This window comes from Cervus elaphus, chromosome 11, assembly GCF_910594005.1.
Source record: "Cervus elaphus chromosome 11, mCerEla1.1, whole genome shotgun sequence".
Classification (NCBI taxonomy): Eukaryota; Metazoa; Chordata; class Mammalia; order Artiodactyla; family Cervidae; genus Cervus; species Cervus elaphus.
The window spans coordinates 83,678,968-83,700,067 of record NC_057825.1 but is presented as its reverse complement, the minus strand read 5'-3'; the positions used below and the strand labels follow the sequence as shown (position 1 = coordinate 83,700,067).

The 21,100-nt window shown below is 37.0% G+C and overlaps 1 protein-coding gene across 2 annotated transcripts in view; it reads right to left on the bottom strand.

Moving 5' to 3' along the window:
• The window catches only part of PRKD3 (protein kinase D3), an 86,026-nt gene that overhangs the window by 3,487 nt on the left and 61,439 nt on the right, over nt 1–21,100 (bottom strand). For both annotated transcript variants that reach the window (XM_043918223.1, XM_043918224.1), the window contains exons 10-18: nt 17,351–17,428; nt 15,954–16,230; nt 13,155–13,207; nt 11,050–11,122; nt 9,910–10,016; nt 4,972–5,133; nt 4,629–4,727; nt 2,052–2,319; nt 25–110 (exon numbers count right to left, since the gene is read on the bottom strand). In XM_043918223.1, the coding sequence (XP_043774158.1) occupies nt 25–110; nt 2,052–2,319; nt 4,629–4,727; nt 4,972–5,133; nt 9,910–10,016; nt 11,050–11,122; nt 13,155–13,207; nt 15,954–16,230; nt 17,351–17,428 (1,203 nt within the window). The remainder of the gene's footprint in view (nt 1–24; nt 111–2,051; nt 2,320–4,628; nt 4,728–4,971; nt 5,134–9,909; nt 10,017–11,049; nt 11,123–13,154; nt 13,208–15,953; nt 16,231–17,350; nt 17,429–21,100) is intronic.

The following is a 21,100-nucleotide window of genomic DNA, read 5'->3' as shown; positions in this document are numbered from 1 at the left end:
TGAAGATTGCCAAATTGTTTTTACCTGCAGCCAGGGATGACTAAGAGATTTGTCTACGCTGTAACGTTTTCTCATCTTCACCTGAAGTAGGTTGTTTATCAAATCAATGGCTGAGGGGAAAGACAAAATCAGAACGTGAGTCTGAGCACTCAGCACCCAAGCCTGCGGCTGCCTGGAAGGCGGTTCATCCATGGAGATAGAGGGTTGAGGAGTTTTGCTTCTCAAGGACATAGCCTTTAAGCTAACATATTAGTGACTGATAAATATTTATTGAATTCAGTGTACCTGGTTTATTAAGGAGATAGTACAGAATACAAGTTAAAAGTATAGACTGGAGCCCGCCTGCTTAAGCCGAAGTTGTTACTGTGTGTGACGTGGGGGTCAGTTACTAAACTGCACTGTGCCTCAGTTTCCTCATCTGTAAAATGAGGTTGTTGAGAAGATAAAATAAACTTAATGCACACAAAGGACTCAGAATTATGCTTTTATGTACCAAGAATTAACCATTACTTTTAAAAATGAGTAAAACAGACTCTCTTTACAGTCTTACATTTTTGTTGTTTTTTCCCTCCAAAATGATGCTATGCTATTCTCTAGTCTTGGGCTTGGTCTGGAAAATAGCCAAAGCCATTGCCTTGTTCCTGCAGATGTAGTTATAGTGAGGTAATAACTTCTTACCAAAAGTTCATACTTAACAGGTTTTAACAAATAAGTTCATGGTATTTTGGTGTATGTGGTGAGATCTTAGCATGCATATTTTATCCAATTATTTGGAGAAGTGGGCTAACTATAAAACCAAAGCAACCATGTAACTACACACTGACAATATCCTTATATAACAAGGCAATTGTTACTCAGGTCTGCATCCAGGGATGAGCCAAACTAACGACTTATCCTATACTATTTCTAGTTCTATATACCGTCATACCAGTCAAAATTTTCCAGATTTTTTTCACCCTGTTTATTCCCCCCAAAGTATTTTAAGTACTAGTTTCTCTATATTCTAAATACTTTGAATTTTTATCCATTGTTCCTTAAATGGCAGTCTGCTATGTGCATCAGGATCATTCAGTGTGTTTACTAAAATGCATTCCTGAGTAGCAATACAGCTGGTGAGTCTGAGTCTCAAGGACGGAGCCAGAGGGTCTTTTTAATAACCTCACCAAGTGATTCTGATGTAAGAGGTCTATAGACCACACTGTTCAAGGGGCTCTAAGGTGACTTTGGCAACATCCCCAAACCCTCATATATGCTTCTTCCATCAGATTTCTTCATTAACAAGTAAGCCTACTATTTACATGTTGTCCCTCAAACTTTTCCCAGTTTTATTAATCCCTATGATTAGGTCTCATACTTGGCAGAATTTTTAAAAATGTTTTAAGTGGTGTATAAAGAACCTAATTTAGTTCTGAAGATAAGAAAAGTGACTGTGAAAAGATAGATTACTTCAGGAAAAATACGCCCAACCAGTAGCCTAAGTAGATCATACAGTTTGGAGGAGTTCAGGGAAGACTTCACAGATGAGCCACAAGATCCGGGATCTCTGAAGGGCTGGAAGGATTTGACAGCAAGGAGGAGAGTAGGCAGGGGAAAGGTCTAAAGCAAAATGCAGCAAACGGCTTAAAGAAGCTTGTGTAGGGCAGTAGTAGATGAGACCAGAAGGTGAGAACTTGGGCCGCATCACAGAGGCCTACACATGCAGCCTGGTTACAGGGAGGCTGAGGTGTCTGGGAGCACAGTAAGATGAAAGTAGCATTTCTAGAAGATGGACTTGGAAGTGGTGACTGGCGAGCACAATTAAAGATCTGTTTCAGTAGTTTCAAAATGAGGCAGTTGGGACCTGGATTAGTGCCCTGCCTGGAAACTATTAGGAAGATAAAGAAACCAAATATCCATATATAAAAGGAAGTATTCTTCAAACAATGGTAAATAGCTGAATTTGGAAGGTGAATGGGAAATATTAAAAAGAGATGTCAAAAGAAACGGGGTGATTTGGAATCACGAAAGTTTTTAAACAGGCACAGACCTAAAATTTAAATTTTCTTTTTTACCTTCACCAGAAATTTCTCTCCATGGATTTGGTGGGTACATAAATGCAGCGTTCTGGATTTGGTCATTTATATCTTCATCTTCATTAAAAGGAAATGTGCCACTGAGGCTCACATAGACGATAACTCCCACTGACCACATGTCTAGGGAACGGTTGTAACCTTTGCTCCTGAGAACTTCAGGGGCTAAGTATGCTGGCGTCCCTACCACAGATCTCCTGAACGACTTTTCACCAATGATGCGTGCAAACCCAAAGTCACACAGCTTCACCTGGAAATTAAGGATTGTGTTAATTTTATATTATTGACATACAGATAAAAAAGTGTATCAATTTATTTATACATACCTGTCCCTAAGTATGATATGGAATCATTTAAACACATTTGCCAACTGTATTGATTATGAATGTTAAAAGATTATACATATGGAAATTGTAAAATACCCTTTTCCCAAAAGGAAGATTTATAACCCTGTGATCCTTACTAACAGTATGAAGAACTTTGCTAAGTGCTCATTTCAAACAATCACTTTTGAAGTCTAGCTTCCAGAATGCCAAATACCAGACTGGTGTTATGAGTGCTCATCATTCTTGATGAAATGGAGGATGCTGATCTTCTATCATTTGGCTTTTAAGGAGATCCCTTTCTATCATCTGTAAACAGGAATTGTTTCATTTTTAAATCCTCAGTGGCCTCACAGTGCCTGTATAAAGGTACTCAAGTGTTTGTTGAATGAAAAATAAGTTATGATATTTAAAAACTTACCCTTTATTTTACTTAATCCTAGAATCTCTCTTCCCAAAGTCACTATATATTGGCAAGTATATACACACCAGTTCAGGTGTGTTAAAAGATAACTATTAATGTGGCCAGTAAAAGAGTAATATTAGAGATTGCGTGAAAGAATTAAGAGTAGCTTTTCTGTGACTGTGGAACAAAATATTGCTAGTTAGATGTTTAGATTTGAAAAGAGTTATGTCTGAGGGTAGCCATAGTCACTACCATGCTGTTTTGGGAAGAAAGTTCTGGAAATGTAATGAGCTTGCTGTCTATCCTCTAGCAGAGGTTCAAATTCTGGTGATTAAGGATATATCCATGCTGAGCAGCAAATGCCAAGTACCCTGAGGGAAATGCGCAGATTGACAACATGTCTTCACTAAAAACGTTAGGATGAATGGAGAGATGAGGGATTTGGCCTCCACAAACTAGTGATACACATGATGACTGGAAAGCAAAGATGGACCTTCATACATGTTTTTATGATGTTTGTTTTGTATCATTACTGAATTTGGCGACTTTCTCTGAATATTTGAAGAAGAGGATTATCAACCATGAAGAAATGTGAACTCTCTTTTCCGCCTCATTAAATGCCATATTTCAGCTAACATTTTGATAAAGATGACTTGGCAGTTTGGCAACTGAAAAAAGAGTGGCCATGGCTAACATTTGATTAAAAAAAAAAAAAAAATCAAATAAATGACATTATTTTTCCTTTGATCCTAATGGAGGTCAGAAGGTGCGAGTTTTAACCTTAGCTGGAAGGGTGTGCATCCTTTGCTCATACTCTTTTGAAGATCAAATTAAATAATATATGGAAGCACTTTATTTAAAATATAGCATCAATGCTCATGGCACCTTTTTGACCTCATAAAGCAGGGGATTACTTCTATTTTCATATGCATTCTAAGAGGAATATGATTACTTCCTTAAATGTAAAAAAGGGCTGAATAATTTTTGAAAATGTATCTTTTTCTTTGAAAGACAATCTGAGTTGTATTTACCAACTGAATAAGTCATCTGTTGCCCTCTAGCCTCTTGTCTAATTGTTTTTTAAATAAGTGCACATAAACAATAACTTGGAGATAGATTATTCTAGTTGAAGACAGTCATGAGAAACATTCATAGGCGCCACTAATGTATAGTCCTTAGGATAAATGATTCAGACTTTGGGTTAAGAACCATTTTTAGGTTATGACATAAATCTGAATCAAGATGAACACGTTTTAATGAAATAAAATTTAACCAAGTAAAAAACAAAATGAGTGTATCACATGCAGGAGACACATTATCATCATACGTATGTGAGCTCTGGTGGTGATGGGAAATGTAATTCCTCCACGGGTCTTGCTGAGAATATTTGAAATACAGTACTCTAAAGAGGAAGAGTTGGCTGCATGCCTCACACAAAATCTCGTCTTCCCATTTCAGGGTTATCCCTCAGCTTATTTCATAGGGAATTTGTCCTGAGGACCAAGCACCAACCAAGGCTGCCCCTTCCTACTTCATTCCCAAACCACAGGGGAGTGGTGAATTGTGCACAAATTACAAAAAATTATGAGAACTGGTCTAAAAAGTCATTAGGTGTAGAAAGTCTTCATGAAAACAAACAATATATCAATAATTAGTAAAATGTGAATTCAAATTATTCAGGTATAAATCCTCCCCGGTAGTTACATGCTAAAACCTTTATTTCTGTAGATAGTTATGAATTTAATCTGCCTTTCATTACACATGTGCTTCATAATTCTGTTACAGATACTTAAAAACCATACTTTAAAAAGGTTCTGGAGAATATCTCACCTGAGGAAATGGCTCTGCTGATGCAAGCAGCACATTTTCTGGCTTTAAATCACAGTGCACAATATTCTTAAAATGTAGATTCCTCAAAGCAACAAGTATCTGTTATTGAAGAAAACAGAATTGTTTTCTGTTCCTGGAAAAGTCAAAGCTAAATCCTAATTGGACCCCCCAAATGGTATAATAATTTGAAAAGTCCATTACAGTTCATCAAGATTTAACTGAAGTGTTATTGTCTTCTTCAAAGTAACAATACCCACAATATCCCGATATATGAAAAGCACTACTATTTCTCATAGTCCTTAATTTTTCTCTAGTTTCAAAAAAAAAAAGTTTTAAAAAATACCTGTGTGACCATGAATTTAGTTATTCGTTCTGGAAGTCGACTTTTCTCGCTAGATAAAATCATTTCCAGCATATCTCCATGTAGCTTTTCCATCACTACAAAAACTCGTTCCGGCGTTTCGAACATACATTCCAGGTTTACAATCCCAGGATGGTGCAAATTCTGAAGAGTTGCAGGACATTATGTGACCAACTTGAGTAAAGTTTTCCTATGCAAATGCAAATATCTAACAATGTGCTGCAATTAATTGTATGGAATAATGGCACAAAAGATAGCTCAGAAAAATAAAAGCAAACAAAAAGGATCACAGAGTTTGATTTTCAAAGTTCTGTACTGAAGAGAAGATGCACGGGAAGGGGAAGAATGTCTTCCCAGTTTGATTATAAAACTGCCCTTGTCCATTACTGCTTCTTTTCCTTTCTTCTCATCTTTTTAATCTTCTGATGGTACTCTAACTTATCCTATCCACAAATAGGCACCAACTGCCAATCAAAGTTTTAGCCAATTACACAGAGTTTTGGTCCTTCAGGGCTGTTTGTAAAGGTCTTAGCTCAACAGGTAGCTCTGTCTTTAAGGTAGTTGTTTATCTAAGTCCTGATCTCGTATTGTATCTTGATTTGGTCTTCCCTCTTTCAGGTTCAGCATCTCTACCACCATCACCCCGTTTTTCTTAAGCACTACTAGGCTCACAGGTTGGGGCTTCCCTGATAGCTCAGTTGGTAAAGAATCTGCCTGCAATGCAGGAGACCCCAGTTAGGGGTCGGGAAGATCTGCTGGGGAAGGGATAGGCTACCCACTCCAGTATTCTTGGGCTTCCCTTATGGCTCTGCTCATAAAGAATTCACCTGCAATGCGGGAGACCTGGGTTGGGAAGATCCCCTGGAGAAGGGAAAGGCTACCCACTCCAGTATGCTGGCCTGGAGAATTCCATGGACTGTATAGTCCATGGGGTCACAGAGTTGGACATGACTTAGTGACTTTCACTTTCAGGCTCACAGGTTGGAAAAATACAAAGCTGAATGTGATACTGTTGGGGGGAGAAAAAAAAAAAAAGCAAACTATCTTACTGGTATTAAAAACAAACAAACAAAAAAAACTTCCTCAAAAGTGAATTTGAGAAGCCAGCCATACTCAAAAACATTTAATGGTTCTTTATTTCAGGACATAAATATAAATTCCTGGATGAACTTTAATATCTTCAATAACCTGGCTTCATTTTTCTTATTCAAACATAAATATGTTCTTAAATACTGGCACAAGTGATTAAATGTTTTAATCCTTATTAACAGAAATAATTTTTTCTTATGCTTTTCTTCTCACACTATGGATATCTAATTATGCCAAGAGGGCAAACTTTTTTCCAGCCTGTGCGAAGTTGGGCTTCATGTCTAGAATGTGTTTTGAACCCACCATCATTCTCAGTTTCCACCGTAATGCCTTATTTTCGCTCACACTACCTCCTTGTGGACTGTAGCAGCTGCCCCGCACTGTCCATGCAGCAGTGCTTATCCCCCGGTACCATATCACATGTACACTTATCTTACTCTATACTACAGTATTGACAACAGAGACCGTGTCTTAGTCATTTTTAGCTTAACTTCTGAATCATGGTTGGTGTTTTAAAAGTGTTTAGAAAATGCACAGCAAGCACAAAATAAATAAATATTGTTTATAATCAGCTTAAAACAATTTGATGGTGTTCCAGGTGGCAAAATAAAAAGTGATACAATCTTATAGTAGATAAAAAGTGAAATACCCCAGTGGTGGGGCGTGATAATGGCAGTAAGCAGAAGATTCAAAACGTCCTAACTCTGATCAACTTAGAGCTGTAAGTGTGGCTGGCTGTCCCCTATACACTGTAGTCAGATTACCTCTCAAGTTTCTCACCCCCAACCCCTGCCATCCTTGAGAACATATGCATGGACACACAAAAAGAGAAGTATGCTGTAACATAATTTTTATTAACAACTTCTATTTGTTTAATGTCCTATTTCCTCTGGAGTCTGTTTTGGTAAATTATAGTTTCATAGGGAATCATTTTTCCAGGCTTTCAAGTTTATCTAATAGAGCTGCACAAAATAGTATCTTATTGAGTGAAAGTCGCTCAGTCATGTCCCAATCTTTGTGACCCCATGGACTATACAGTCCATGGAATTCTCCAGGCCAGAATACTGGAATGGGTAGCTTTTCCTTTCTCCAGGGGATCTTCCCAACCCAGGGACTGAACCCATGTCTCCTGCATTGCAGGCAGATTCTTTACCAGCTGAGCCACCAAGATAGTATCTTAAGAGTCCCTTAATTTTCTTCAGTATTTGTGATCATCCTCCCAAAATGTTTTTGTATTTTCTTATATTTTGATTCAGTTGGACACTTTTGTTGTTATTCCACCCACATAGCTAACCAGCTTTTGGATTTATTGTACTAAATTTATTAACTTCGAGTTTTATCTTTGTTAATTGTTTTCCTCAGGTTGACTGTTCATCCTTTAACTTGAGTTGCACTCAATTCATTTATTTTCATTACTTCCTCATTAAGTATTTGACATTTCTATGAGTAGTAGTTTAAAAACTCTGATAAACAGTATTTTCACAATTATTTTCTAAATACTTGGGTCATGATTTTGCTCTCTGATTCAAGAATTAAGACTTTAAAAAATTTTTTTCAGGTGGTGGGAGATTTTTTCCCCCAATTTTATAATTTCCTTGCAGTTTTAGTACATTAAGATAAAAAACTGTTTTGTTTTGTTTTTTTAGCTAATAAAGTATTTATTTATTTGTGGGTACAGAGTTCAATATAAACTGGTTAGATCTACCTTATAATGTTCAGGCCTCTTCTGTTCTTATTAGCTTTGTCTACTTCATCTGTCATGGACAACTATCTATCTCTCTGTTCTTCCCTGTATGGTCACTAGTTTTCCTTTAAAGTTATTGACGTCATTTGGTTTAGCGTGATTTGCACTCTTCTATCGAGAGTGCCATTCCTAATTCACTTCATGTTTTCTATTGAATTAAATCTTACTAGATCATTATGCCCCGTCACTTTCCTATCTGAGAGAAACCCAGAGAGGCTATCATGACTGTAGACCTCAGAAAGAGCCAGCAAAACCAGTTTTTGTTGTGGTGTCTCTTCCTACATTTGCCCAGTCCATCTCCACTGTTTTTGGAAAAATGTCTACCTATTTTGTACATCTGAACTCTCTTCTATCTATATTAGAGTATGCTTTTCTGTTTACCATTTTTCTTGTAGCTTCTGGGTGATTTCCAAGTAGAGAAGGGAAAAACACTGAATTTCCCATTTATATAGGGAGCCAGGAGAGCACTTCATCTTTTCTCCCACTACTCTACTACCCTCTTCAGGCAATAACAAAAGATTTTACATTACTTCATCCTTTTGAAATGAAAGTAACAAAATCCCCCATACTACAATTATTTAATTCTGTTCCCAGTCAGGCAATATCAATGAAAAGAACCAGAGTGATATAATAATAAAGTGTTTACATTGTATATTACCCGAAAATTCCTAAATTTAGTTATTAACATCTCCAATTGGTAACATGGGAAAAAATAAGCTTCAGTATTTAGTTCAGAGCTGTATTTGTGATCAAAGTTACAAGGAGAACTTATATCTGGAATCTGAAGTTTGACGCAAATGAACATTTCTATGAAACAGACACAGACTCACAGAAATAAAGAACAGACGGGGGAAAGGGGTGGGGGAAGGACGGATCAGGAGTTTGGGATGGCAGATGCAAACTAGTACACATAAGATGGATAAACATCAAGGTCCTACTGTACAGCACAGGGAACTATATTCAACATCCTGTGATAAACCATAATGGAGAAGAATATATATATATGTATAAACGAGTCACTTTGTTGTATAGAAGAAATTAACACAACATTGTAAATTAACTACAATAAAATTTTAAAAAGTGACAAGGAGAAATCAAGTCTTATGAATAAATCCTTAATATTTATTTTTTTGCATATAAACTGGATATTAAGAAAGAGTCCAAAATTAGATACGAAAAAAGATCTCTAACAATATTTTCAAATCCTAATGCAGAGTCTGAATGCTATATTCAGACTATTTTAAAGGTAGCTTCATAGGAGGAGGCAGCCTTGAAGTGACCACATGTAGCTTGTAGACCACCATCTTTTGATCATCTGGGAAAAAGTGAGGCAGATGTTACTAATAGTGATCAGTAATATAATAAATGTAAAATTAATTACATGTTTACAACTTTCTTACCTTCTCCAAAGAAGCACCAAGTTCAACAGGCTGTGTCTTCTTGAACTTCACCCATAAGCAAATAGGGCTCTGACAGCATTAACTATTACATTTTCTTAAATACCATGCAAAAGCTACACAATGAATCAATAAACATTTACATATTATAAATTAAATGTATTCAGAAAAATAAAGCTAACTTTTAATTTTCTACATGACTTCCAAAAGAGATAAACATGTTACATGAGAATAAAAACTCACAGTAATTTATTTTATGGAATTTAACTCACTGCCAATATATCTTTAAAAGTATACCTCGATGGACTAAACAGTTATAATGAAATGCAGTGGCAGAAGTATCAAAGTGTTTTTAGTTCATGGAGTGATGAGTTAAGAATGAAATTTGAGCTTTTTTTAATTTAAGACTTTACTTATGAAAATGTAAACACATTTACTTATGAAAATGTGTTCCAAACAACCTACTACCATAATGTCAATCCTTTTGACTCCTAGATTACTGTAACCTAATTTTGCCTTTTTTTAAAAAAGGGGGAGTTAATTAAGAAGCTCACCGGCCTCTCACTGAGCCAAAATGTTATAAAATGCAAACAAAGAAAAGAAAAACCAAATCTTACCAGTTCACTAGACAGACCTGGATTTAAAAACTCATAAATCAAAAATTAAAACCAATACAAAGCAACTTTTTACCTGTAAAATAGCCACTTCATTACGGAGCTGACTTTCCTGTTTTGTGGGGAATCTCATCTTATCAATTACTTTAATAGCCACATCCCTTCCAGTCTTTCTGTGTTTTCCTATTTTTCAAAAAAGTACAGGTAAGAAAGAAGATGCAAATTAATGTCACATACAATACAGAAGTTTCATTAGGAAGCTGTCAACAAACTGATATGTATTTGTTTTTTTTTTTGTATTTTTGTATTTTTTCTTTTCTATTTTTTTAGGGGGCAGGCTCATTTTGTCTTTCTCCATTACTCACATATAATTACGATAATTTTCCCTTATAGTAACCGCCTCTAATAAAGGCTGTTTTATTATTTGAAATAGCAGGAAATTTGAATGAACTTGTCTGCTGAAAAATAATCCATCTTATTAAATAAATGAAAGTTAACTATGTGACTTAGTCTTCAGAAATTCTGTCAAGATAGAAACACTGTACCATGGAATTCATTTTATTCTAAGTTCTTTGGATCAGCAGAGTGATTTAACTATGTATTAGGGCAAATCTTCAAGTAGAAAAGCCAACTAGTAGTGGTAAGGAATAAAAAGGATTCACATTACTTTTCTACCTTTCATTATAGCTTGTAAAGTAGCTTTACATATATTAATGAATATACAGGCCAGGTTGTATAAGCCCCATTAAACTGATGAAGATACTGAGGCACAGCGAGGTTAAAAGGCTTCGGCAATGTAAGTCAGAGAGCGAGATAAGATTTCAGGTGTTCACACCTGATACACCATTTGTGCCAACCACAGACAAACGGGCAACTGTGTGGGAAAACCAGTGGGGCACATACTTCAATAAATGAACTCTCAGAGTCCAACATAAACTTCAAACCACACAAACATCTTTTTGTGTAAGCTACAAGAAAAGATGAAAACTACTGTGAATTTTCTGATTCTCTGTTTCTTTTTAAAAAGTTTTCAATTTAAATTAAGAAATTAATACTAAGTTATAGTGAAAAGGGCTTATCTAAAACTATGCAGATTAATCTCTGAGGAAGAAACCACTTGCAAAACTGTGACAAGATGCTAACAACTGGCAGATGGTTTTTAAATTTCCTAATTTTCTACATTATCTACAACATGCAAAAGGCTGCAACTGCTTACCTCCATAGACAATACCAAACTGGCCTGAACCAAGCACCTCATCTGCAAAGATTTGGTAAACGGTACTGATGTCCTATTTGGGAAAGAGTAAGTGTTATTAGTTCCATGAAACCATGTCAATATCTCTGATTCTTTTCATTCAAATACTTAAATACATTTCAGTTTTTACGGTTGAGGGATTTCTTTTTCATAAAATACTTTATGAAATACAGGCATTCTCTGTCCTAAAAAAGACCAACTTTACTGTAACTCTTAATGTACAACTATAATGTATTCTGTAAGAAGACCACTGGGGGAAAAATGATTTGATTTAAAAAATATATTAATTAAGTAGTGATCTATAAAAAGTAAATTAACATAAAAATTAAGAAGAAAGTTTTACCAACTTTACTATTAAAGAGATTTGCTATCTTTGACTTGAAAGAAAAACTCAAAGTTTTGTATTATTGAGATCAGACTTATTTTGAAAGACAGATGAAAAGAATATGTGTAACTCATATCCACTCCTCAATCTTCTTCCTTCCCTTTCCTTTTTTTGTTCCATTAGTGGTTGTTGCTGTCAGAATATTTTTACAAAGCATTCTCCAATCCTTTCCACAGATCCTCGGTCAAGGTCTCATCTGGGTACGTACTACAGTCTCCATGAAGCGAGGGACTACACCTATTTTGTTCAATGTTACATTCCCAGACAGTGCCTTCTCACGGTAATCACTGGATTGAGTAAACCAAGTTTATTCAAGGTCTCATTCCCTCATTAGTAAAGCAGATATAATAACATCTATCTTACTGGATTTTTAAGTGAATTAAATGAAGATATACGAAGTGTCAAGTCTAGTGCCTGGCATATAAAAATCAGTACTTCTACAAACCCTAATTTCCATTTAAATTAGGTAATCTTAAATAAGCTGAACTCCCTGGGACTTGGTCTTTTCATCTGTAAAAATGAAATGAGAAAACTTCTTTCTCTCTCCAGTAATCTGGTTCCTATGCAACCTACCAACCCGCTCCAATATTCTTGCCTGGAGAGTCCCATGGACAGGGAAGCCTGGTAGGCCACTGTCCATGGGGTTGGACATGACTGAATCGATTACATATCCACACATACCACCTGGACAAGAGACACACAGGTCCAGTCTCCTTGAAACCCTCTAGCTCCCACAACACTACTGGATATCCAGTTTCTACTACAGTCTTAGAAAACCTAACATTTATGTGTTACTGAACAGTAACAGCTGGATGCCCCAAGCTGAACAGTAAGAGAGATGTGAATCAAATAAATTTATATACAACTTTTGGACTTCTTTTTCTAGCCTTTTTTCTAACTAATCCAGGAGCTGGCAAACTAGGCTTGTGGGCCAAATCCAGCCTGCTGCCTCTTTCTGTATGGCTCCTGAACTAAGAACAGTTTACCTTTCTAAATGGTTGAAAAAAATCAAAATGATGTCATCTTCTGAAACATGAAATTACATGAAATTCAAATATAAGTGTTCACAAAAAAACTTATACTGGAAAACAGTCTAACTCATTCCTTTATGTACTGCCTATGTCCTTCTCACAACGGCAGCAGAGTTGAGTTCATAACTGTACATGGTCTTCAAAGCCTAAAATATTTACTTCCATCCCCTTACAGAAAGTATGCTGACCCCTACAGGTACCAGCTAAACTGAGTCCTCACTCTGCCTTAAAATCCTGCATTTTCTGCTTCTCTGTACTTTCATGAAATGTTTTCTCACCGCCATCCTCTCAGCAGTCGTGTCAAAACTCTTTTTAAGTATATTTCAAGTTTTACTTCCTTTAGGAAGTTTTCTCTGCTCTGAGCCAGAAAGTAGCCTCTCTCTCCTCTTTGAACTAGTCTACCACTCTGTAATATTGTAATGTCACTTATGAAAAAGTTAACTTTATTTTCATAATTTAAAAGGAAACTGCCTCAGTTTCCTTCATAAAACAGAACTCCTCTAGGAAGTTATCACCCACACAGTTCAGTCTGGTGTCTTCAGGCAAACTGCACAGTGCTCTGGGTTATAAACTTATTTTCTAGTAAGAGTTTCACATTTTATTTTCCTTAATTACCCAATCTGCATATTTTAGCTGTAATATTTACTTACCACATTCTCTTGGATCTGACAATTAGATACAGAGATACTGGTAGACAAATCTTCTGTAAAATGAATGATGTATGGGGAAAAAAACTGTTAGTATATAACTTAGTAATACTAATATTTACTGACATGTGAAAGCTTACAGTACATTAAATTTTAAAAACTAGCTAACATACAGTTAATATCATTACATTAAAACAAAATTTATCCATAAACAATACTAATCCAGCAACAGGAAACTGGTAAAATAGAATATACATCCATACAAAAGAATACTGTCTACACATTTAAGGATGTAGGGCTGTAAGTACTGAGTCAGAAAGCTATTTATATTATTAAGTTAAAAAGATAAGTTTCAAGGTAGTGGCATATGAATCAAAACAAACAAAATATGATCACTTCTGGTGAGTGACAGAGATGGGGTTGAAGCACAAAGATTTTTTTATATGCTTCTAGACTGTTTAAAAAATGCGTAGAAAGTATGCATATAAACCTATATAATTTTGAAATAGATCTGATATATATTAAATAGTTCACAAAATCAAGTTGTAAAAAGATCATACATCTTTTACAACAAAAATGACTTTTTTTGTGAAAATAAAAATGTAACAAGACTGTACAAATAGAATAGACTCCCCTCTTCCCAAGCCATCCCCAAATCAAGAAATATACACCAAACTATTAATGGTTTTCTGAGGGGGGAGATATACGATTGGGAATAGGGGACATGTCACATGTATAGGGAAGAGTTTCCCATATTACATGTTTCTATAACGTTTAAACGTCTGTATGACTAGGTAAGCAAAGGAAGTAACTGACAAGAAAAATGGGAAATTAGGAAAGCAAAGCAAGAGACTAGTTCTCAAACATCCAGAATCTCAGTGATAACTCAAAGAAAAAGATACAAAATTTCTTTTATAATCCCAAATATAAAAACATAAAACTTCATTAAGAAGAAAATATAAGCAACTATACATCAAAAAATAAGTAAATGACTGTGGAAACTCCATTTTAAAGTATTAAGTCAATTTTAAACTACTTTAAATAACCCAAAAAATCAAGTATTAATGCAACAGAGCAAAAAAGCACAGCATCAACAAAATGAATGAGCCTAGACTCTGCTTTGCAGTAGTTCCAGTTTCCTAGTTTTAGTCAATATTTATTTTGTTTCAAAGGCCTCCACTGTCTTAACTCCACCCAGTTTTCATTTCTGTCGCTCCCCAGGAGAACTCTGCTCCAGACTGGTTGTTGTAAGGACAGCAGCAACACCATCAGCAGCAGTACAGTGATGGCGTCACTGCTAGGTCAGGAATGGTGCTAAGTGCATCATGTGCAATCATCATATCATTCTCCTTTTGGATGAGAGAACTGAAGAGGCCAAGCCTATGGAGCTAGTGAAGCGGCAGAACTGGGCTTTCATTCTCCCTTCGCCCTTCTACAGTCTGTCCTCAGGGACTTATAACCCGAGGGAAGAGTCCATGGATGGGATTGAGAAGGACCCTAAATTCAATTATATATAAAATTTGTGTTATGTATCTGCATTATTTTCTGGGGTAAAAGGTCCAATTAGAATATCAGACAGTTCGAAAATCCCCTCAAATTTAAGAAACATGGTGATTATCCATTTTACTCACCCTTTCAGAATCAATATTCAACACCATACATTTTCATGGTCATTACCCTCATGCCTTTAATCACATGTCCCCTTAATTCCACGCACACCCCTAGGTCAGCGCTGCCTATCCTAACTTACGTGAGATCCAAGGTCAAGGTCCACATCACGCTCCTCTATCATGAAGTCTCCACTCACCTTCCTATCTGTATCTGAGTTTCTTGAGAAACGCACTACTCCTCTTTGCACTCTACTGCTTCATGCACCTATTTCCCTTCCTAGCTTTAAAAATCTCTGTATTTCTTTTGTATTCTAGCTCAGGGCCTAGCATAATGCCAAGAAGAGGTATACTAAGTAGCATAGCTGAACTGAAATAAAAGGCATACAGAAACTGGTTGAGGGAATTCCCTGACCATCCAGGGGTTAGGACCCAGCGCTTTCACTGCTGGGTTCCATCCCTGGTTGGGGAACTAAGATCCCAGCTGTGCAATGCAGCTGAAAAAGAAAAGAAGCTGATGTCTCTTTCAATTTAAATGTATTTGCCTAATGAATGAAAGCTCTTTCACCATAAATGACATAATGCCAATGGGGGGATGGGTGCAGGGAAGTGACATTTTACTATGGCTGTGTGATTAAGTATTCACTTGAAACTTAAAATAAATTTAGGTTTTATTTTATAAATTTTGTTGGTGCAAAGAACATGTGTTTCAATATTTTTTAAAAATGTTTCTGAATGTTTTAATTCAGTTAAAACAAATGCAGCACTTCTGACTTCAAACATTTATAACTACTATGTGAACACTTTACAACACTTTACAAACTATGCAACACTTTACAGACTGAAAATCCCACCATGACGCACAATCCTAATACTAGTAGCTTACTTAACCCGTTTTGGTTCTCTTTCATTTAATGCTGACAACTCTATACAGTAGGTATTGTTACAGAAAAGCAAAGTACTTGCCAAGATCACATAACAGGTCAGCAGAGCCAAGATTTAAATGCAGGGAGACTTGACTGTGGAGCCTCGCTCTGGGGACTGCAAGCACATACTATGACCAACATAATTTTATAAAGCAATTAACTAATGGTATTGATTACAAAAATGAAGCTTAAATACAGAAACACAACTGCACCCACAAAATGCTTAAGAACCAAAGGGGGAAAAAGTCATCAAGAAGCTTATTGCTTACTGTGATCTTTCCCTTGGCCTGGAGAAGTACAGACACTGGCTTGAGGCGTCACAGGCATGAGAGCTTGGCGAATTGCTTTTTCCCAGCTCTGTGCTACATCAAGTCCCACTCCAGTGGAAGCAAGAACAGGATTGTGAGAGCTGTCCCCATTGTTCTCACCAACAAAGTATACCATAGTATCAGTGATGATTTCAAAACAGTGTGGGTTGCTGCCTTGTGAAATGCTTGTGAAATCTTGTGGTGAAGATATGCGGAGAATTTCTGAAAGTGGAATTTCCTGAAGTAAAGAACTAAGCATTAGGAAACATGAATATGTGGTTTTTTTTCCCAAATACACTAAACAATCAAAGATATGCATTTCTAAAGAATACCATTAAAGACAAACACAAGCATGTGAATGTGGCATGAACACACAGTCAAGTCTTATGAGGGTATCTGCTCTGAATGATTCACGTGTCCAGCAGTGACAAAGGCAGAGAGCATGGAGTATAATAACCAAGCTAGTAATTCAGGCCTGCAGCAGATCATTAGAAAGAAAGGATTTAGAAGGGCGGTTGCTGCTATAGCCAACACCTGCCATTTCCCAGCTGTCAGGAAGTCAACTCAACAACTACTCTACTGGCTGCTATCTGCAAGACATGGCCCCAAAGAAGAATGAGGCAGAAATAACAGCAGCAAAGGAGGATGTCAGTGTAACTGTAAGTGCTCTATTCTGGTTCTGTCCATAACTTTAACATTTATGTTTAGTCTACTTCCCAAAGCAGAAAACTTCTTTAGAAAAATCCAACCAATTCAAAGCAATTCATTGGTCTCTATTTTCTTTCTTCCTGATACAATCGCTATACTAACAATTTTATTTGGTGTCAACTGGTGATATTGGCAAAATGTGGGTCAAGTCGAGCAAAGAGAATTCTATAAAGAAGAGCCAAACGAAGCATCTGGGAATTGGGGTCTAAGGTAAAATGGGAGAAATGCTGAATACCACAATGGCTTCTTCTGATCAGAATAATCATAGGACTTTTAATAGTCTAATCTAAATCACAGTTTAGTTGTCTTTTCGTATGCAAGGGTCAAGTCCCTTATATAAAATGGCTAGGCATCCACTGATATGGAGGACCACTTGGTACCCAGAAGGAAAAGAGCAGCAACCTGACAAGCAAGAAACAAAGAATCACACAACAACAACAAAAAATTTGGCAGCAAGGCTGTTCCAAGGGGTGAAATGGAGGGGTAGAGGATACTTGCTTTTACAAGGAACTTAACAGTGACTTCTAGAAACTATGTGAGGCAGAGCAATAAAAGCTGTAATCCAATATAACAATTAATAAATATTACTTGGATATATTTGGAAAACACAATTTTAATGTACATATTTTTAAAAGATGTGAAATTTTTACCTTATAATACTTTGATCCAGATTCGTTTTGAAACAGTGTAAGACATTTGCTGTCCAGTCTCCAATAATGCCTCTTTCTCTACAAACAGCACAAAACTGTAAGGTTCAAAAGTAATCATTCCTCCAAAGTGTCTGAACTCTCCATTCCCTCTTGTCTCTTAAGTTTGTACTGATACAAAATTCATGAGCTCCAAAATGTGAAAAATTAAAAAGATATACAGTGAAAAGTATACTTCCATCATCACTCCTATCTCACTCCCACCCTTACTCAAAGCAAACAATGTTATTAGGTTTTGGAGGTTTCAAGAATCTCATGCATGCACACACAAATATGTATGTATGACACATGCAAATATGTAATTTACCCATGGACTAAATTTCTAAAGGATGCTTTACTGAGTCAAAAGATAAATGCATATGTAATTTTTCTTGACAGTGTTAAGTTATTCCTCTATTTCTGGATCCAATTTATAGTCTCATCAGCAACATGAGTGTGCCTATTTACTCAAACCGTCACTAACACAGCATATTACTAACCCTTTTGAACCTGTGCTACACTGATAAATAAAAACTAGTATTTTTGTTAACATATTCTAAAATTTATTTATTTAATTGAAAGATAATTCCTTTACAGAATTTTGTTGTTTTCTGTCAAACCTCAACATGAATCAGCCACAGGTATACATATATCCCCTCCCTTCTGGACCTCCCTCCCATCTACCTTCCTATCCCACCCATCTAGGTTGATAAAGAGCCCCTGTTTGAGTTTCCTGAGACATAAAGCAAATTCCCATTGGCTATCTATTTTACATATGGTAATGTAAATTTCCATGTCACTCTCTCCATACATCTCACCCTCTCCTCCCCTCTCCCCATGTCCATAAGTCTGTTTCCATGTTTGTTTCTCCACTGCTGCCCTGCAAATAAATTCTTCAGCACCATTTTTCTAGATTCTGTGCATGTGTTCAGTTCAGTTGCTCAGTCGTGTCTGACTTTGTGATCCCATAGACTGAAGCACACCAGGCCTCCCTGTCCACCACCAACTCCCAGAACCTACTCAAACTCATGTCCATTCCATCGGCGATGCCATCCAACCATCTCATCTTCTGTCGTCCCCTTCTCCTCCTGCCTTCAATCTTTCCCAGCAACAGGGTCTTTTCCAATGAACTGGTTCTTGGCATCAGGTGGCCAAAGTATTGGAGTTTCAGCTTCAGCATCAGTCCCTCCAATGAATATTCAGGACTGATTTCCTTTAGGATGGACTGGTTGGATTTCCCTGCAGTCCAAGGGACTCTCAAGAGTCTTCTCCAAAACCACAGTTCAAAACCATCAATTCTTCGGTGCTCAGCTTTCTTTATAGTCCAACTCTCACATCCATACATGACTACTGGAAAAACCATCTCTTTAACTAGATGGACCTTTGTTGGCAAAGTAATGACAATGCTTTTTAATATGCTGTCTTGCTTGGTGATAGCTTTTCTTCCAAGGAGCAAGCGTCTTAATAGTATGGCTACAGTCACCATATGCAGTGATTTTGGAGCTCCCCAAAATAAGTCTCTCACTCTTCCCATTGTTTCCCCATCTATCTGCATGAAGTGATGGGACCGGATGCCATGATCTTCGTTTTCCGAATGTTGAGTTTTAAGCCTGCTTTTTCACTCTCCTCTTTCACATTCATCAAGAGGATCTTTAGTTTTTCACTTTCTGCCATGAGGGTGGTATCATCTGCATATCTGAGGTTATATATCTCCCAGCAATCGTGATTCCAGCTTGTGGTTCATCCAGTCCGGCATTTCGCATGATGTACTCTGCATATAAGTTAAATAAGCACGGTGACAATACACAGCCTTTCCTGATTTGGAACCAGTCTGTTGTTCCATGTCTAGTTCTAACTGTTGCTTCTTGACCTGCATATGGATTTCTCAGGAGGCAGGTGAGGTGTTCTGGTATTCCCATCGTTTGAAGAATTTTCCACAGTTTGTTGTGATCCACACAGTCAAAGGATTTGGTGTAGTCAATAAAGCAGAAGTAGATGTTTTTCTGGAACGCTCTTGCTTTTTTGATGATCCAGTAGATGTTGGCAATTTGATCTCTGGTTCCTCTGCCTTTTCTAAATCCACTTTGAACATCTGAAAGTTCACGGTTCATGTATTGTTGAAGCCTGGCTTGGAGAATTTTGAGCATTACTTTGCTAGCATGTAACATGAGTGCAATTGTGTGGTAATTTGAACATTCTTTGGCATTGTCTTTCTTTGGGATTGGAATGAAAACTGACCTTTTCCAGTCCTGTGGCCACTGCTGAGTTTTACAGATTTGCTGGCATATTGAGTGCAGCACTTTCACAGCATCATCTTTTAGGATTTGAAACAGCTCAACTGGAATTCCATCACCTACACTAGCTTTGTTCATACTGATGCTTCCTTCCCAAGGCCCTCTTGACTTCGTATTCCATGATGTCTGGCTCTAGGTGAGTGATCATACCATTGTGGTTACCTGGGTCACAAAGATCTTTTTTGTATAGTTCTTCTATGTATTCTTGCTGCCTCTTCTTAATATCTTCTGCTTCTGTTAGGTCCACACCATTTCTGTCCTTTATTGTGCTCATCTTTGCATGAAATGTTCCCTTGGTATCTCTAATTTTCTTCAAGAGATCGCTAATCTTTCCCATTCTATTGTTTTCCTCTATTTCTTTGCATTTATCACTGAGGAAGGCTTTCTCATCTCTCCTTGCTATTCTTTGGAACTCTGCATTCCAATGGGAATATCTTTCCTTTTCTCCATTGCCTTTAACTTCTCTTCTTTTCTCAGCTATTTGTAAGGCCTCATCAAACAACCATTTGGCTTTTTTGCATTTGTTTTTATTGGGGAAGCTCTTGATCTCTGCCTCCTGTACAAAGTTATGAATCTCCGTCCATAGTTCTTCAGGCACTCTATCAGATCTAATCCCTTGACTCTGTCACTTCCACTGTATAATCATAAGGGATTTGATTTAGGTCATACCTGAATGGTCTAGTGGTTTTCCCTACTTTGTTCAATTTAAGTCCGAATTTGGTAATATGGAGTTCATGATCTGAGCCACAGTCAGCTCCCGGTCTTGTTTTGGCTGACTGTATAGAGCTTCTCCATCTTTGGCTGCAAAGAACACAATCAATCTGATTTCAGCGTTGACCATCTGGTGATGTCCATGTGTAGAGTCTTCTCCTGTGTTGTTGGAAGAGGGTGTTTGCTGTGACCAATGTGTTCTCTTTGCAAACTCTGTTAGCCTTTGCCGTGCTTCATTCCGTACTCCAAGGCCAAATTTGCCTATTACTCCAGGTATCTCTTGACTCCCAACTTTTGCATTCCAGCCCCTTATAATGAAAATGACACCTTTTTTGGGTGTTAGTTCTAGAAGGTCTTGTAGGTCCTTCATTGAACTGTTCAACTTCAGCTTCTTCAGTGTTATTGGTCAGGGCACAGACTTGGATTACTGTGATTCTGAATGGTGCCTTGGAAATGAACAGAGATCATCCTGTCATTTTTGAGATTGCATCCAAGTACTGCATTTTGGACTCTGTTGTTGACTATGATGGCTACTCCATTTTTTCTAAGGGATTCATCCCCACAGTAGCAGATATAATGGTCATCTGAATTAAATTCACCCATTCCAGTCCATTTTAGGTCACTGATTCCTAAAATGTTGTTCACTCTTGCCATCTCCTGTTTGACCACTTCCAATTTGCCTTGATTCATGGACCTAACATACCAGGTT